Source organism: Kockiozyma suomiensis (genome assembly GCF_038497685.1).
Source record: "Kockiozyma suomiensis strain NRRL Y-17356 unplaced genomic scaffold V2V93scaffold_16, whole genome shotgun sequence".
NCBI lineage: Eukaryota > Fungi > Ascomycota > Lipomycetes > Lipomycetales > Lipomycetaceae > Kockiozyma > Kockiozyma suomiensis.
This window is the reverse complement of record NW_027117679.1, coordinates 256,882-272,209: the sequence shown is the minus strand read 5'-3', so window position 1 is coordinate 272,209 and position 15,328 is coordinate 256,882. Positions and strand designations below refer to the sequence as shown.

At 50.1% G+C, this 15,328-nt stretch overlaps 8 protein-coding genes across 8 annotated transcripts; 2 read left to right on the top strand and 6 right to left on the bottom strand.

The window, feature by feature from the left end:
- Nucleotides 1–119: 119 nt before the first annotated feature.
- Nucleotides 120–1,208, bottom strand: V2V93DRAFT_375599 (uncharacterized protein). Its single transcript, XM_066911532.1, has 2 exons — nucleotides 716–1,208; nucleotides 120–664 (listed from the first exon to the last, which is right to left on the bottom strand). The coding sequence occupies exons 1-2, from the start codon at nucleotides 1,168–1,170 to the stop codon at nucleotides 145–147; spliced, it is 975 nt and encodes a 324-aa protein (XP_066763534.1). The 5' UTR covers nucleotides 1,171–1,208; the 3' UTR covers nucleotides 120–144.
- A 158-nt stretch (nucleotides 1,209–1,366) lies between these two features.
- On the bottom strand, nucleotides 1,367–2,797 carry V2V93DRAFT_375596 (Thiolase, N-terminal domain-containing protein). Its single transcript, XM_066911531.1, has 2 exons — nucleotides 2,200–2,797; nucleotides 1,367–2,132 (listed from the first exon to the last, which is right to left on the bottom strand). Exons 1-2 carry the CDS (start codon nucleotides 2,658–2,660, stop codon nucleotides 1,427–1,429), a joined length of 1,167 nt encoding a protein of 388 aa, XP_066763533.1. The 5' UTR covers nucleotides 2,661–2,797; the 3' UTR covers nucleotides 1,367–1,426.
- Nucleotides 2,798–5,195, bottom strand: V2V93DRAFT_375595 (uncharacterized protein). Its single transcript, XM_066911530.1, has one exon. It carries the CDS (start codon nucleotides 5,148–5,150, stop codon nucleotides 2,910–2,912), a length of 2,241 nt encoding a protein of 746 aa, XP_066763532.1. The 5' UTR covers nucleotides 5,151–5,195; the 3' UTR covers nucleotides 2,798–2,909.
- A 106-nt stretch (nucleotides 5,196–5,301) lies between these two features.
- V2V93DRAFT_375593 (uncharacterized protein) lies at nucleotides 5,302–6,440 on the top strand. Its single transcript, XM_066911529.1, has 2 exons — nucleotides 5,302–5,613; nucleotides 5,674–6,440. Exons 1-2 carry the CDS (start codon nucleotides 5,350–5,352, stop codon nucleotides 6,382–6,384), a joined length of 975 nt encoding a protein of 324 aa, XP_066763531.1. The 5' UTR covers nucleotides 5,302–5,349; the 3' UTR covers nucleotides 6,385–6,440.
- Nucleotides 6,401–9,118, bottom strand: V2V93DRAFT_375592 (fungal-specific transcription factor domain-containing protein). Its single transcript, XM_066911528.1, has 2 exons — nucleotides 6,824–9,118; nucleotides 6,401–6,741 (listed from the first exon to the last, which is right to left on the bottom strand). Exons 1-2 carry the CDS (start codon nucleotides 9,045–9,047, stop codon nucleotides 6,611–6,613), a joined length of 2,355 nt encoding a protein of 784 aa, XP_066763530.1. The 5' UTR covers nucleotides 9,048–9,118; the 3' UTR covers nucleotides 6,401–6,610.
- V2V93DRAFT_375589 (Vps16, N-terminal region-domain-containing protein) lies at nucleotides 9,119–11,737 on the bottom strand. The gene is made up of 4 exons (XM_066911527.1): nucleotides 11,581–11,737; nucleotides 11,405–11,524; nucleotides 11,240–11,346; nucleotides 9,119–11,181 (listed from the first exon to the last, which is right to left on the bottom strand). Exons 1-4 carry the CDS (start codon nucleotides 11,600–11,602, stop codon nucleotides 9,244–9,246), a joined length of 2,187 nt encoding a protein of 728 aa, XP_066763529.1. The 5' UTR covers nucleotides 11,603–11,737; the 3' UTR covers nucleotides 9,119–9,243.
- Nucleotides 11,738–11,892: 155 nt separating this feature from the next.
- V2V93DRAFT_375588 (chromatin remodelling complex Rsc7/Swp82 subunit-domain-containing protein) lies at nucleotides 11,893–13,401 on the bottom strand. Its single transcript, XM_066911526.1, has one exon. It carries the CDS (start codon nucleotides 13,386–13,388, stop codon nucleotides 11,922–11,924), a length of 1,467 nt encoding a protein of 488 aa, XP_066763528.1. The 5' UTR covers nucleotides 13,389–13,401; the 3' UTR covers nucleotides 11,893–11,921.
- A 235-nt stretch (nucleotides 13,402–13,636) lies between these two features.
- On the top strand, nucleotides 13,637–15,322 carry V2V93DRAFT_375586 (BIG/ATPase V1 complex, subunit S1). The gene is made up of 2 exons (XM_066911525.1): nucleotides 13,637–13,793; nucleotides 14,159–15,322. The coding sequence occupies exons 1-2, from the start codon at nucleotides 13,684–13,686 to the stop codon at nucleotides 14,985–14,987; spliced, it is 939 nt and encodes a 312-aa protein (XP_066763527.1). The 5' UTR covers nucleotides 13,637–13,683; the 3' UTR covers nucleotides 14,988–15,322.
- The last annotated feature ends 6 nt before the right edge of the window (nucleotides 15,323–15,328 follow it).

Sequence of the window (15,328 nt, the reverse complement as noted above, 5' to 3'; positions counted from 1 at the left end):
GAGGTGGAGCAAACAGAAACACGTGCCTCGGCTGCCCGCCACGTGACGTCATTAGGCATACCGTTTTTTAATTTTATTATTTCTTTAATATAGAAAGAATTGAGTGATGTTTTATTCGGCTCTTAGTAAACAAAAACAATACAACTATAACGAGCTCTCAATCTCGACCATCTTCTGGAACGGATCCCTGTAAACAGCACTCCACGTCTTATCCGAGTCGCGCATTCCGCCAGACAGCGGCAGTCGACAGCCATCGCTGTCGCCAAACCCCGCTACTCGCGCAACAGCCTCCTTGACTCCAATAGTCCCCTGCTCTACAATCATCTCTTCTGCGCAAGAAACAGCATACTGAAGCTTAGCTGCCTCGGCGTACTTGTGAGCCACGCTAAGAGCGTACAGTTTAACGACAGACTTGGGGAAGATGGCTGCCAGACCATCGATTGCGCCGGCGCCGCCTACGCTAAGAACCGGAAGCAGCTGCTGTCCCAGTCCGGTGAAGACTTTGAAATCAGCATTGAGGATGGCGGGGCTCTGAGCGAGGATGGTATGATGCGAGATGTTACCGTGAGAAAGCTTGGTGCCGACGATATTGGGATGCACTGCCAGAGTTGCAAAGGTGGATGGCGAGATGGTAATGTTGTTACTTACTCCGGGATAGTAGTAACTATATAGCATATCAGTACATTGGCATCAGAGAAACTGCGGGCAACAATACATCATGATAGGAATAGGAGAGCGGTCAGCGACATGAGTATACCAGTCCACAAGACCCTGCTGCTGCACGCAACCAGCAAAATAACTTGGCGACAACACAAGCGCAGTATCAGCGCCACTATTTTTTGCATCTTCGAGTAACTCGACTGTCTCCACCGCGCTATTTGTAGCAGTGCCGGCTACAACACGAAAGTCCGCGTATCCTGCAGCGTCGAGACCCTTGCGCACGTGCGAAAGCAGCTGCGACCGCTCAGCTCGCGAGATATGTACGGCCTCACCGGTTGAGCCCAGAAGAACGACGCCAGATATTCCAGCTTTGGCGAGAAAAAGAGTATGCGCGAGCTGAGTATCGAGGTCGAGAGGCGGGTTGAAGGAGTTGTACTGAGGCGAGGACTTTTTGGCAAAGAAGGTCGGCGCAGGGACGTAGACGCCCGACGGAAGCGAATTGACTGCCATGTTCGCTTTTGGTGAATATCTTTCTGCTTTATACAGATTATTGAACATGACACGAGCATAAGAGAGAGGGAAGTCTGCCTTTTATGTGCGGTGCCAGATCTCGGCGCTCGGCTTGATATTAACCCAATGTTTATAATACATTATATAATCGATTAACTAGCGCAAGACGTAGTATAGGGTTTTAGGGTTTCCTTAATAATATCAAAAACATTTATTTTGACTAATTACAAAAAATTCTAAATAAGAGTGGAAATAATTACAGCTTCTCAACAACAACCGCAGTGGAACCACCGCCACCGTTGCATATAGCAGCAACACCCTTCTCGCCGCTCTTGAGACCGTAGATCAAAGAGACAAGAATACGACTACCTGAGGAGCCGATGGCATGGCCGAGAGCCACGGCACCTCCGTTGACGTTGACAATGGAAGGGTCAAGGCCGAGAATGGAGTTGTTTGCCAGCGAGACAGCGGCAAAGGCCTCATTGATTTCCCAGCGGGCGATATCTTTGACTTCGAGGCCGGCACGCGAGAGTGCACGCGGGATGGCCAGCGACGGAGCGATGGTGAAGTCGATGGGTTTTGTGGCAGCGTCGGCACAGGAAATGATGCGAGCAATAGGAGAAGAGAGAGCGTAGCTCGAGAAAGCTGATTCAGAGGCAAGCACGAGAGCCGAAGCACCGTCGTTGAGAGGCGACGAGTTTCCGGCGGTGACGGTGCCGTTCTTGTCAAAGGCCGGGCGCAAAGTGCCGAGGCGGGCGAGGTTGACCGACTTCGGCTCTTCATCCTCGGAGACTACGACGGTCTTTCCGCGAGCGGTGTACTCGAGGGGAACAATCTCGTCGTTGAAGACACCGGATTCTAGAGCAGCAAGTGCACGACGGTAGGATTCTTGGGCATAGTTGTCTTGATCCTCGCGGGTGATGCCGTAGTTCTTGACGGTGTTTTCAGCACAGATTCCCATGCTATATTGCACCGGGTTAATAAGAGACTCAATTCAGCATCGCAAATACTGAAGCAATGGCAACTTACTGGATATCGTCATAGACATCCCAAAGACCGTCACGGATGATGGAGTCCAGCGCCTGCACATGACCATACTGGGCGCCTCTGGGGAAGTAGTAAGGCGCGTTGGACATGCTCTCCATACCCCCCGCGACGATGACGCTGTTGTCGCCGAGCTCTATGCTCTGCGCAGCAAACGCGACACTCTTGAGGCCCGACGCGCAGACCTTGTTGATTGTTACTGCCTCAGTTTCGACGGGAAGTCCGGCATAGATGGCTGCCTGCCTGGCAGGCAGCTGGCCGACGTTTGCCTGAATGACATTGCCGAAGTAGACTGCGTCAACGTCAGCCAGAGGAGCCTTCGCCCGCTCGAGGGCGGCCTTGATGGCGGCGGCGCCGAGTTGTGGAGCCTTGAAAGTCTTGAGAGCGCCGGCGAACTTGCCGACGGGAGTGCGCGCTGCGCTTGCGACGAAGACGTTTTTTAGCATGAGAATGAGAAGATGAGAGGAAAAGACTTAGAAGGTGAAGACAAATATAAGAGAAAGATGAAGTAGGATAAATATAAAAAGTAAGCAATAAAAAGGCCGTCGATATCTGAACAGTTCTCGGCTCAACTAATTAATTCTCTTTCACGAGCAAGAGTTGCTCCGAGCACGCACCCACCCCGCATTATTACAGTCATCAATTACTAATACTATTTGTCATTAGGTTGCTACCTAATACATATGATCACATAATCACCCCTCCATCACCTCCTCCTTCTCCTCAACCACCTCCTCCACAATCTCCTCAATCACCTCGTCCTCCTTCTCGCTGTCTCTCAGCTCGAGCGGTAAAACGCCACCTCTCTCCGCCTCCAGCTCGCTCACGACAGCGCGTCTCCACGCCCGCCACTCCTCCAGCAGACGCACCCGCTGTGCAATCAGCTCCTTGCTCGCCTGCGACTCTTCGGCAAGGTCCTCCTGTTCAAACACCCGACTATACTCTCGCAGGTTCTTGCGCACCTCTCGCATTTGCTCCTTGCTCAGTAGAGTAGGTGGTCGCGGTCGCCACAGAAACTGCTTGAACCGCTCAAGGTGCTCCTCGCGCACCAGCGAGCCTTTAAGGTCCCAGATCATGTAGCCTGTCTCAAGCGCGCGTCCCCATGTAGACGCCGACGTAGCTACGTATCGGCCGGTCGGGTCCCACGCAACATCTGTCAACTGGTAGTGTTGGCCGGTCGCCATCTGCACAAGATTCGCGCTGACGTCCTCAGCCCCGGCAACAGTTTCCTTGCGCTCGCCTTCGTAGTCGAAGTCCCAAAAGTCGACCTCGCCTGTGTTGTTCGACGTGCCGCCAACAGATGCAACCACAACAAACCGGCCCTTGGGTGACCAAAAGATTGAGTTTGCAGACTTGCGCTCCTCGCTCGCAATCTGTCTAAATTGTCCGTTCACACCCTTCACACGCTCGAGCCCGTAAAATGACACAAACGTCTTCAATGGGCCGGGGCCGCCGGGTCCTCCTGCCGCTGGCTTGCCGAGTCCGCCGGCGGCAGCTCCCGCGGCAGCTCCTGCGATAGATGATCCCGGTACAACCGGCGCATCCGAAGTAGAAATAGTCACAAGTCGATCTCCGGCTGGCTCCCAAGCAAAGTTCACAACCGTGTCCTTCAACTCAACGACCTCAATCGGGATATTCTTTTCTCGCAGCCGGAAAAACTCAAGGTTGGTAAACGTCGACTTCTTTGTCTTGGTGAATCGCACGACCTTGACGCACAAATAGTCGCCTTTGCTCTGCCAATGCAGACGGCAGTCGGCAACGTTGAACAAATTGCGCGTACGGATAACCTCCTTTGACGGCACCGTCATCAGCGTCACACGCGCAGACTGATTATTCATCTCCGGCGTCCAGAAAGACAGCACATGCTCACCTTTCTTGCCGCCAGCGCCGCCGCTCGGTGCGATCTTCGCTGGCGCCCACTCAAAGTCAACCACGCCGTCGATCTTGATTGATTTCTTGTCAACAAGGCCCAGGCTAGGAGTTTCGTAGACAAAAATCTGCTGACCAGGCACGCAGCGCGCGAGGTACTTGCCATCAGAGGTCCACTTGAACGCCGGCCAGCTAATCTTCTTTGGACCTGGACCTGCGGGTCCAGTAGCAGCAGGCCCTTGCTCGGCGCCGACTGGCGTGGCCGAGAACGTACGCACCGGCAAGCCAGTCTTGACATTCCAAACCACAATCTGCTTGCCCTCATCAGCAGGCGTAAACGGGAATAGCGCTCGGAACGGGGAATCATCCGGAATCATCTGGATCGGCTCAGGTGACCAAGTCACGACGTAGTTCTCGCATGGCGAAAAGTCAATCAGCTGCACACCCGGATGCGTGAACCGCTGCTTACGCTCATATCCTTCACCTGCCCACAGCTGTACGCCCTGGCGATGCACAGAGCAAAGATATGATCCCAAAGGCGACCAGGCGACATATGTCTCCGTCCATTTGTCGCGCGACAGGATCGTGTCGGGCTTCTCGCTGCGACGGTTCCAGCAAACGGCAACAGTCTCATTGCGATAAAGCACAAACTGGTCGGCGCAGTTGGGCTCCTTAAGCCACTCGCGAAGGTACTCCTGCTCATGGTACTCTTCCTCTGCAGGCTCCTGGTACTCCTCTTCCTCGTCGGCCTCCTCGCCGTAGCGCTCAATGTCAGTGAAGCGGTTCACCAACAGCGTGTGCTTCGCGTCTAGACGCTTGTTGTTCAGTCCGCGAATCGCACGCTCGGCCTGCTCGGGAGTCTCAAACCCGATGAACACGTAGCCCTTGGTCTTGCCTTCAGCCGTCAGCGGCATATGGAAATTGTCCTCGCGGATGCGTCCAGCTTCAGAGAAAAGCTTCTTCAGCACTTTTGAAAGCGCATCAACTTTCTTGTCACTCACAATTGGAGCTCCATCAACAACGATGATCGTATCGAGCACAGAAGGCTCGTCGATCAATGCTGGCATCTTTTCGTGATTTGCGTAATGAGCAAGCGCTTTGGTAGAAGATGAGAAAGGAGAATTTTTTTGCTGCGACGCGTAGATGTAAGCGAGTCGAGGGGTTGGTGATAGCCCTTGCCCAGAAGTCCATGTTCTTGATTGACGATTTACTAGATATTCGCATTTAATTTCATTGCTATTCATAAAAAAAGTTAAGAATGTACTTATGAATCTATCCCTCTACCGCTCCCTACTCTCAGAAGCAAAGGCATTTTTTGATTTGCGCTCACAGCGATATCTCATCCTCCGTATCCGATCAGACTTCCGCAGACCTACCGTCAGCGACAATGATCGCGACAATCTCTGGAGCCACGCTCGACTTGCTTTGCAAAAGCTGAAGCGGGCGAATGCGGGGGATTACAAGATCTGTAGCGAAATTCTGGATGAGGCGTGGGGCATTACGGGACCTGTAAGAGATGAGCATATGAAAGTAATTGTTTTTTTTATTCTTAGTCTTCTGTTGCAAAATACTGATGATAACCGATGGCAGAGAGTGATTTCCCATTCTCAAGAGGATCCGTTTCCTATAGCATTTACAGATCTTCCATTTGTGCTTCCGGTACTTGGCGTTGATAATCTGTTTGAATCGTACAAGGACGACAGTATCAATGCAAGCTATCAAAATGACAGCAGCGACGATTACGACGATTACGACGAGTGCCGCAAAATATTTGAGCATGAAATGAATCTATGCCAGCTAAAAGGCAACCCGAAAGCAGACTCTCTTCTTATATCTCTTGAAATTCCTCGCACGCACCTGAATGCCGGCATTTCGCAGCCGCCATTCGTGCCACTACCGCTCAAGCGTCCACATTATAGTGGCCCTCTGCGCGCCTTGCTTGCCTACGCTGGTCTTTCGCCTGACCCGAAGATGCCATTACCATCGGAGGTTCTTGTTGCTAATCATCTCCCTTTACCGGTGCGCAGAAGAAATGCTATTGAACGCAGACATTTTAAAAAAGTAGTTGATTCCGTGCCTGTGCCTTTGCCGCAATCTTGGATCAACGAGGCGCTCGACAATTCTTTGGCTTCTCTGCATGCCACTGATGATCCGCGACGAGTCAAGTTTATTCGAAAACGATACTGGCAATTATTTAGCAAGTGCGTTACATTGAAGCAGAATCATGACGAGAGGTGGGTGGCCGAGAGTATTCAATTTGAAAAATTGACGCCGGTTAAGCTGCAAGAGTGGATGCTGTAAATCTATACATTTGATACCTGTACATAGCTGTATTTAAAGAACTTCATTATACTATATTAGACCAATTAGAGGATTAAAAGCGTATTCTTGTTAGTTTTCATTCCTTTAAACTGATACTATTACATTTCGTCATATTACGTCACATAGACTCCTTCCCAGCATGATTACATATCCCCAATATCCAAAACACAAAAACAAAATCGTCGAGATACATTCAACTGCAACTCTAACCCATAAACCCTGCAGAATTCATTTGATCAGTAGTAAAAGATCCATCAAGCAGCATATTATTAAACCAGTTCAGCTCCTCGTCTAGTATCATGTTCGTCGGCACTTTCTGCGGCTGCAGCATTACGTCTAGTCTTTTAGTTAGTATTTTTGAGGGAGTGTTTTGCCTTGATTTGTTTTTGAAAGAAAAAAAAAGGAAAGTAAGGCGTACCTGTCTGTTCAATCAGATTGTAAATGTTACTTCGTCCCCCAGGGCTGGCGACAGATGTGGCAGAATTGGCGGATCCCGAATTAGGCGCAGCTGACCTTGCAGTCATCATCACAACCGGCTCAGAAGACGTATTGATGCTCATAATCAACTCACGCATACGCATCAGATAATCCATATACCTCTTTGCGGACTTAGTTGTGCTCTGTAATGTGCCCATAACTTCCTCAACCATAGTCCAAGACCTGGCGACTCGGTTCTGATCAAGCATATCGCTGACACCGGGTACCAAATGTGCAGCAAGTAAGATTGTCGATGCAGTATAAAGATAGTAAAGATTATACCACCAGGCCGCGCCGACTCCGGGACCCGTATTTAGACTATCGTAAACGCCCTGGATAAGGTCCATCGCGCTTTCGCTACACAGATAAGCGAAATGCGTATATGCGAGCCACGACATTTGCGCAACAGGACTGCTGCCATCACCTTCACTATCGCCGCGCATCTGTGCGCGAATCATGTGCGTCAAGCTCGGTCGCAAGACAAGAATCTGCGTCTGCAAATATCGCAGCCTGAGTACACGCGAGAGCATAGTCAAGACAGAGTCCGGTTTGCCATCGTTATCTACCGATGCGGGTGGATCCTCCAAACCAACCGGTGGCTCAGATTTGAAATACTCCGGAATCGATGTCAACCATTCGGTTAAGCGCTGAAGATGCTCAAACATGAGCTCGACCTCGCGACAGTCCGTGCTGGCTTTACTTGCGGGTCGAAGATAAAGATCTTCCGCAGCACAAAAGGCAATTGTGTGCATCTTGATTGAGCAGGCAAAGTACTCCATGCGTCGCCATACCGGCACAAGGTGGTCGGCATCTAGACGTGTGTGAGCTTCAATGTCCTCGTCTTTGGCCGGGACCGGGAGCTTCACATCAAATTTCTCAGAAGCGATCATCGTAGGCCGACCAAGTGAGACAGCGAGCAACTTGTCAATCACAACACACCCCCACCAGAGCCGTCGACGCAAATTGATAGTCACAGAATCGGTCTCGCCGAGCTCGACGGGGTCGACATGCAGGCCGCACGATTGTGCCATCCGCACCGCAAGTGCAAGTACATGCCAGCACTGATTCGGCTCATGTGTGGCCTGCAAGCACTTGGTTGAAATAAGCAGCACTTGTACAAGTTCTACATCAACATGGGTGCACAGCACCCGCAGATCAAGAAGGTCCCATGCTCGCTGATAAAACATAACGCTAAGGGCTTCGCGCTCATCGGCGGGTATTGACGTGCAGAATTGTGTGGAGATGGCAAACACCACGTTCACAAGACAGTAGAAAAAAGGGCGCGGAGGCTCGGCCGTGTCGGAGCCAGGTCGCTCGTATGCAGCGTAGAGAGCATCCAGCTCCGCCACAAAGCTCGTCCAGTGCACGAATGGATAAACTGGAAACACGACAAAAAAGTATCGTTCACTAAGCTCGGTGGCAAACTCCCGCGGCGGTAGGACTACGTCGCTCATCGTCCATGCTCGTTCAGATGATTGTCTGAAAGGTCTCGTCCGCTGTCGAGCTGAATGGGTTGATGATGATGTCGAGGATGTCGAGGATGTCGATGATGATGACGATGATGATGAAGACTGCGGTGGCGGCGCTAATGACTGATACTTAACGCTGCGCATGCGGGATATATATTTCTTCATGTTCTCCATAAACATGTACATGGACGACTGGCCAAAGTGAGAGTCTGCGCTCGAGGCAATGCCCGAGGCTAGGTTCGGGATCTGCGTGAGCAGCGCATCGTCACCGACGAGCGAGTGCTCCGAGGCGGTGCTATCACAGTTTCCTGCTGCTGAAGCGGTAACAATTCTTGTGACGCGCTCTGCTGGAGCTGGGTTCGGCTCGTCAGCGTGCGCTATGCTTGTCACTCTGAATTCACTTTGCCACGAGCTCGCGTCCGGCAGTGGACTGCTGCTCGCGCTACCGCGAGGTTTGCACTCGCTTTCGTATGAACTTCTGGCAATAGACAGATGGCTCGAGACGCGACTCCGCATCTCGAGATCGTCGTACGTGCAAGGCGTGCGCCGATGCTTGCGCCGCAGACAGGGCCCACAGGTCGGCCGCACACCGTCGCACTTGGATTTGCGGGCATGACAGTAGTTGCAGGCTTTTGCAGTACGCGGCTGCTTCCTCGGCGGAGAATCGCTTGTATGAGGAGCGAGGAAAGTGGTCATTTACTAGCAAATCGTGGTGTTTGTGTGTGCAATTATCCTTTTTTTTTTTTGGCACACATCGTATGTTCTTTCCCCGGGCTGGCGTGCGGCTCTGCGGCGCTGCGCTGAGGCAGATAGGAAGCTCGACTGGCGTACGCGAGAGTTTACGTGTCCCATTACAAAGAAATACGATTTATATGTGCTGTCATACAAAGCTTCATGACTTCTTCGCCACAGGAAAAGTGCCGTCTTTCAAAAACACATACATCTTGTCCGGCACCTTGAACTCGCTCTTCATCTTTGAGGCCTTCGAGCTCTGTCCAATCTTTAGCAGTTTCTTGATCGTCTCGGCTACAGTTAGTCCAATAAATGTCTGCTTGTAGTCCTTTTCGTACGTGACCTGCAGATCGTACAGTTTTGCATGTTCTTCCATAGCCTTAGCCTCCGGATATGCGTCTTTCCCGTCCTGAAAAATCTTCATTCCCAGTTTAATTTTATCCTCTCTATCCTGGATATCGTCCAGCAGTAGCGACTCTCGGTAAATCACCAGCGCGCTGTCCGCCCGTCGATCGTCCTGATAGTAAAAATCTTTAAGCAGCTCTGGGCCATCGTTGCGAGCCAGCTGCTCGACAACCGCGGACGCAACCGGCTTATCATTCACGAGTCGGAAAAACTGCGCGAGCGAGTACTTGCCCTTCAAATGTAGCAGCACATAATAAATTAAATCCGGATCACCGCTCTCAACTGCCTTCACTAGCGCAATCTCGTCCTCTTCCATGTCAAGCAATAGAGGCACCTGTCGTCCGGCTTGTGGTTCGTAGTTGAGCAGTAACGTCGCAAGATTCGTCCGACCTTCGTCGTACGCAGTACGTGCAATTTCGTCATATGAAATTGACGCGATTGGCTTTAATCTATTCACGATGGTCTTGCAGATAGCATTGTCGTCATCACCAGACGATGACTTGATCTTATTGCACGCCCAGCGAACGTAAATCTTGTCCGTCGCAAGTCCCAGATATCCAGATAGTCTTAGAGCAAGTAGAAACTTTTGCCGGCTCAGCAATCGATCGATCAATCGCTCTGGCGTAAGTCTAATAAATTCTTCGTAGCTTATCAGTATTCCCACTTCGTAGTATCGCACTGCGTTCAGCACCCGTAAAATCTCACACATCTCAACAAACTCGTCTGAAGAGTAGAGTTCGAGAACAGATTTACCTAGCAAAGCAGCCTTTAGTAATCGCTTTTGCCAGTAAGGTTCGGGCTCGTAACTAGCGGCCTTCACACACGCATCAACAGCTTCGGTCAGATTCGGCCGAATCAACTGAATATTGTCGTCGGCCTTTGGCGATTTGAATTCGAGTTGCTCGACTGCGTCTAAAAGGATAGCCGATGGCGCAGTCGAACCAATGCGAAACATGTCGACCACGATATCGGCGACCCGAGTCAGAAACTCACATTTCTCGTTGCTCACAATTCTAATTCCATCTGGCTCGCCAATAAGAGCAATGCGGCTTTCGTAGTAGAAGCTGAGAGACCCTCCGCCAGGACCGACCAGTCGAATCTCACTTTCCCACGCGACAGCTGCACAGTCATTAGCGCACCACATCACCTGAGTAGGACTGTCGAGAGTACCGGCATCATACTCTGAATATTTTTTTTGAAAATCAGCCGAGATCACATATAGCTTGCCGTAAGTCGTATAGAGAGCTAGTAATGCCCCATTAGGCGAGACCGCAATATGGCTGAATGGCCCTTCTTGAAGAAACCTATCTTGCGATTCAATCGAGTCAATCATGCTGATTGTACTGTTCACACCGACAAGAACCTCGATATGTCTGCTCAGCGTCTGCGAAGGAGACATGATAGTCCACCCATGCAACTCGACAGCAGCCGGGTTTAGCTCAGCCAACATTCTCGGCCTAGGTTCGTCAAGTTTCGTCACGGAAATAAATCTACCGTTCCCGAGTTTGGCCACAAATCCTGTGCCCCAGAATCGGCACTCGGAAACAGTATGATCTTCAGCCTCTTTGCCGAGTGAGAACTGGCTGAAACCACCTTGGAAATCGTTGTATACTCGTACTGTTCCGTCTTCGACGACAATTATTAGTTGTTCCTGCTCACTCCAGCCTACTCCACGGATCGACCCTTTGTCCCACTGCCCATTTAGTGGTTAGTATTGTCCTAATATATAACCATTTGTTATGTGTACGTACGGGAATGTTCAAAATTAACTGTCCCGAATTGCTATAAATCAGAATCATTTTTTGACGGCCTTCTGGTCCTCGATAAGCCATTGGCCTCGAAGTATCTCGCACCAGGGCTGTAGTGAGATTAGCATTGACTTCAATACCTTTTGATCAATAGCGAAGAAGACACACCTATCGCACCACCGTAGGGAGCTCCAACGACGATGAACTCAGATAGATCTATATCATCCACCCACATCATTGAGTACTCGGCCCGCTTGCGGTAAAACACATCTTGTAGACGCTCCCACCCTACTAAGGTTAACATAGCCATACAGAGGTATATTGAATCTGAGATAAGTACTTGCCTGTGGTTGGATTGGGCACCATGCCTTTAAAGAAATCGTTTATACAGAAAAAAAAAGTAAATGAGTTATTTTCTAGTAAATTTCGAGTTGACTTTCAGTATGACAGATAGCGCTTAAATAAGTTATATGTTTGTTGCTGAAAGTGCGAGAGTCCGAGATTGAAAAGTGGTGAGGATGAGATAGCCAGATCCGTCGCTGGGAGTTTTCGCTCAATCAGTTTGTTGCTGATGCCTCCCAATTCAAGCTATTTTACAGAAACAATTACTAACAGTTTGCAATTTGCAGTTACTTAATATTGAATATGATTTTACTATTTTATTATACATAATTTATCGTACATTTTAGTATACATGAGTATTGAAAATCTCAGTCTTGAGATCTTCACCTCTAAGATCCATCACATCTGTATTCGGCTCAACCTCCTCCATCGCATCTTCATCAGCTGCTTTCTTTGGCAGCCAAAATTCATGCCAGGACTGATTGCGCAGCCGCCGCTTTTGCCCTAGAAAAGCATTAAATTCGAGTGCCGAGGCAGCAGACTCAGAAATAGCATGCAAAGACGACCGCTTCGTCATATCCATCCTCGTGCCGCGGGCGAGAGCAGTATTAAATCTAACTGGCTCGTCTTGAGGGCCGAGAGGAGCGTTTGTAGATTTAGCAAACACGCGAATAATTTGCTCGATTGGACGATCAAGTATATTTGGAGCACCACGAGTCCCAAATACAATCTGACCTGCTGAATCCGCTCGCGAGCCAAGGTAATGATGTTCTGAGAAGGATGGCGCAAGGTCAGGTTTAGGAGCTGACTCCTGCTCTCGAGAGTCCTTCACAGAGGCTGTGTTATGCACAATTTTCTTTTCGATAGCAAAATCGGCCTCAGTAAAGCCCTCGGAGCGGGCCTTTTGCTCAAAGTAATCATCTCGAACGCGCCGACCGTCGACCACACAAAGCGCGCCAAATTGACGAAACATAGATCGCGCGGTGACGAGAGCGATCTGGCGAGAACGATAAGCATATGGCAGATAGGACATCTCAATCAATGCCTCCTTGTCGCTCTGAGTGGCTATGAGTTTGTAAAGTGAGCGGTTCTTGTTGAAGAGAAGATACGAATCGCGGTAGTTGAGTTCCTTTGCACATTCGGTGGCCATCATAAAATACTTTTCGCCGTGATTAGGTAGTCGGAAGGTTCGCATGCGATAAGTGCGACCTCCTAATAGTGAACCATCCTCTGTAATCTTTTTCTCGCCCTCGGCGTCGATCTGAGAGACAATATACTCGTCCCCTTCCTCATTTAATCTGTCTGTGGTGTGCTCCGAGCCTGGCTGCTGTGGCTGCTGTTTGACTTGCTTGCCGCGATGCACTTTGGCAGACGGCACAGGTGTCGAAGTTCTGCCCCTCTTTGCGCGAGCAGCAGCAGCAGCGGCTGCAATAGGAGTAGCTGCTCCTGAGCCGGGCTTGCGACCACGTCGTTTGGGCGCTGGTGGACTGACGACGGGCTTTTTCTCTTCGACAGGCGCTTCCTCGCCTTCTTCGATCTCGCCTTCTTCCTTATCATTGTTTCCGTGACCGTCGTCGTCATCTTCTTTCACCTCTTCTTCATGCTCGCCGTCATCATCACCATCACCATCATCATCGTCGTCATCATCGTCATCGTCGTCCTCCTCATGGTAGTCGTCCTCGGCTTCGTCCTCCTTCTCCTCGTCTTCGTCGTCCTCCTCTTTTTCACGCTTGATTGGCGCAGCCAGCGCAGGAGACTCTGAGCTGCTTCGCATACGCTTGTGTTGAGGTCTCTCGTCTGAGTCTGACATGCTGAAGTGCTGTAGATATTATACTAATAACAACAGTGTGAAGTCTGCTTATGTCTCCTCCTCGCAGTCAGAAGCCGGGTAACAGAAGCCGGGTAATATAATTCACGTGACTGAACTTATCGCACTGTTATCTGGTGCACACTTCTGTTGCGCAGATATTCCGCTAGCTCGTCCTGGTTTAGCGCTGCAACAGCCAATGGCAGTGTCCTCTCGCACCTCCTTCTCGCTCTCTTCACAACCTTCCTTCTTCTCACCGACTCCTCCTCTTTCCCCATCAGCACTTTTTTCGCCAACAATGCTGTTTTCTACCTCCTTCAAAGGCGCCGTTCTCGCCCTTGCCGCATCGCTTTCCGCAGTTCAGGCCTTCGAGGACACCTCACCGTTGATGCTTCTCTCAAAGAAGATGTATGCTTATCGCAATCCCTTTCTCTCTCCCCGCCTGCCCTCGCGTGCCGTCTCAGTCTGCAGCTGTGTGTTCTCTTGATGAAGTCAGCTATTGAAAGTGGCTATTTGTTACGAATCGCTCTTTCGTGGGCCTACATGGGGCACAACAGCAATGCACACGCTCTTATCAGTCGTCGACTCTTGCATTCTCATTCTCATCAGCATCTCAAACACGAGCAAACACGCTATCTCTCCGCTTATTTGATTTTGTATTTGACAAGAGATATATAGAGATGGATTTGGCTTGAGCAGACAGATAGAGAGACACAGGCTAAGTAGGGCTAGTGGCTGACAAAATTACTAACGTGTTTCTTCTTTGTTTTCAGGGTTCCCACCGTCCATGAGCACATCTCATCGGCTTCAATCGTTTCGGCTGACCACTTCGGTGATCTTGCCAAGAAGCTTGTTTCTGACTGCAAGGCAGCCACCTACGTTGTCGTTTCGCAGCCTGGTCTGCACGCCTCGGACTTTGCCTCGGCCACTGCCGAGCGCACCACCCCCAACCTCCGTAAGATGTACGACGAGGCCGAGACTGCTTTCGCTGTTCGCAATGCTCACGGTATCTTCGATGTCGACTCGCTTGAGCAGCACATTGTTGATACCTGGGGTGCAGACACCATTGTGATTGACGCTGAGGCTGATGCCTTCACCATCCCCAAGAGCGAGAACGACACCCCCAAGGTCGTTCGTGTTCAGTTCCCTGCCCTCCCGATTGACTATTCGCGTACTGCCGCTCTTGCCGACAACGATGCGTTCCTGTCATCCGTTATGGCGCTCATCGAGTCCGAGGATTTTGCCGTCATCTACAGTTCGACCTCAGTTTCGCATCCCTTTGTCACCAAGCGCAACCCGACCGCTGTCCAGGCCGCAGAGGATGCTTACCCGAGCAACACCACTGACGCTTATCCCACTGGCTACTTTGGATACCCCACTGGCACTGCCTACCCTACCATGATCCCCGAGGGTGCTCGCACCGACGGATCGATCTTCACCCGCTACCAGTTCTTTACCAGTGGTATGTTTATGGGTATCATTGCTTCTATTGTAATGCTTTTGATTCTTGCCTTTGGACTCAAGCAGATTTCCTCGATCAAGATCTCGTACGAGGCCTTCGAGAAGGAGATGGGTCCTCAGACTCTTTCCCAAAAGAAGTAAAATAGTTACAGCAAAAAGTGAAGGATAGAGGAAGAGTGGATTGTATTAGCTGGGTTGTTCGAAATGTCATGTGGTATTGATGGTGTTGTATTTTTTTTTTCTTTTTATTTTATCTTCCATATTTAGAATTTTCATACTATTGGTTGGTGGTTCCTCATACATACTTTTTTCTTTGTTTAATGCCTTTGTTTACTTTTTTTCATGGGATGGGTTGGAGCAGAATAGACAAGTGAATTACCTTGCAGCGAGCAGTAATTTTATGTATGTAATTTTAATTGCATGCAATGATTAGCAGTAAGGGTGGTCATGTAGAACGTGGATAAGTAATATTTAGGAGAAAC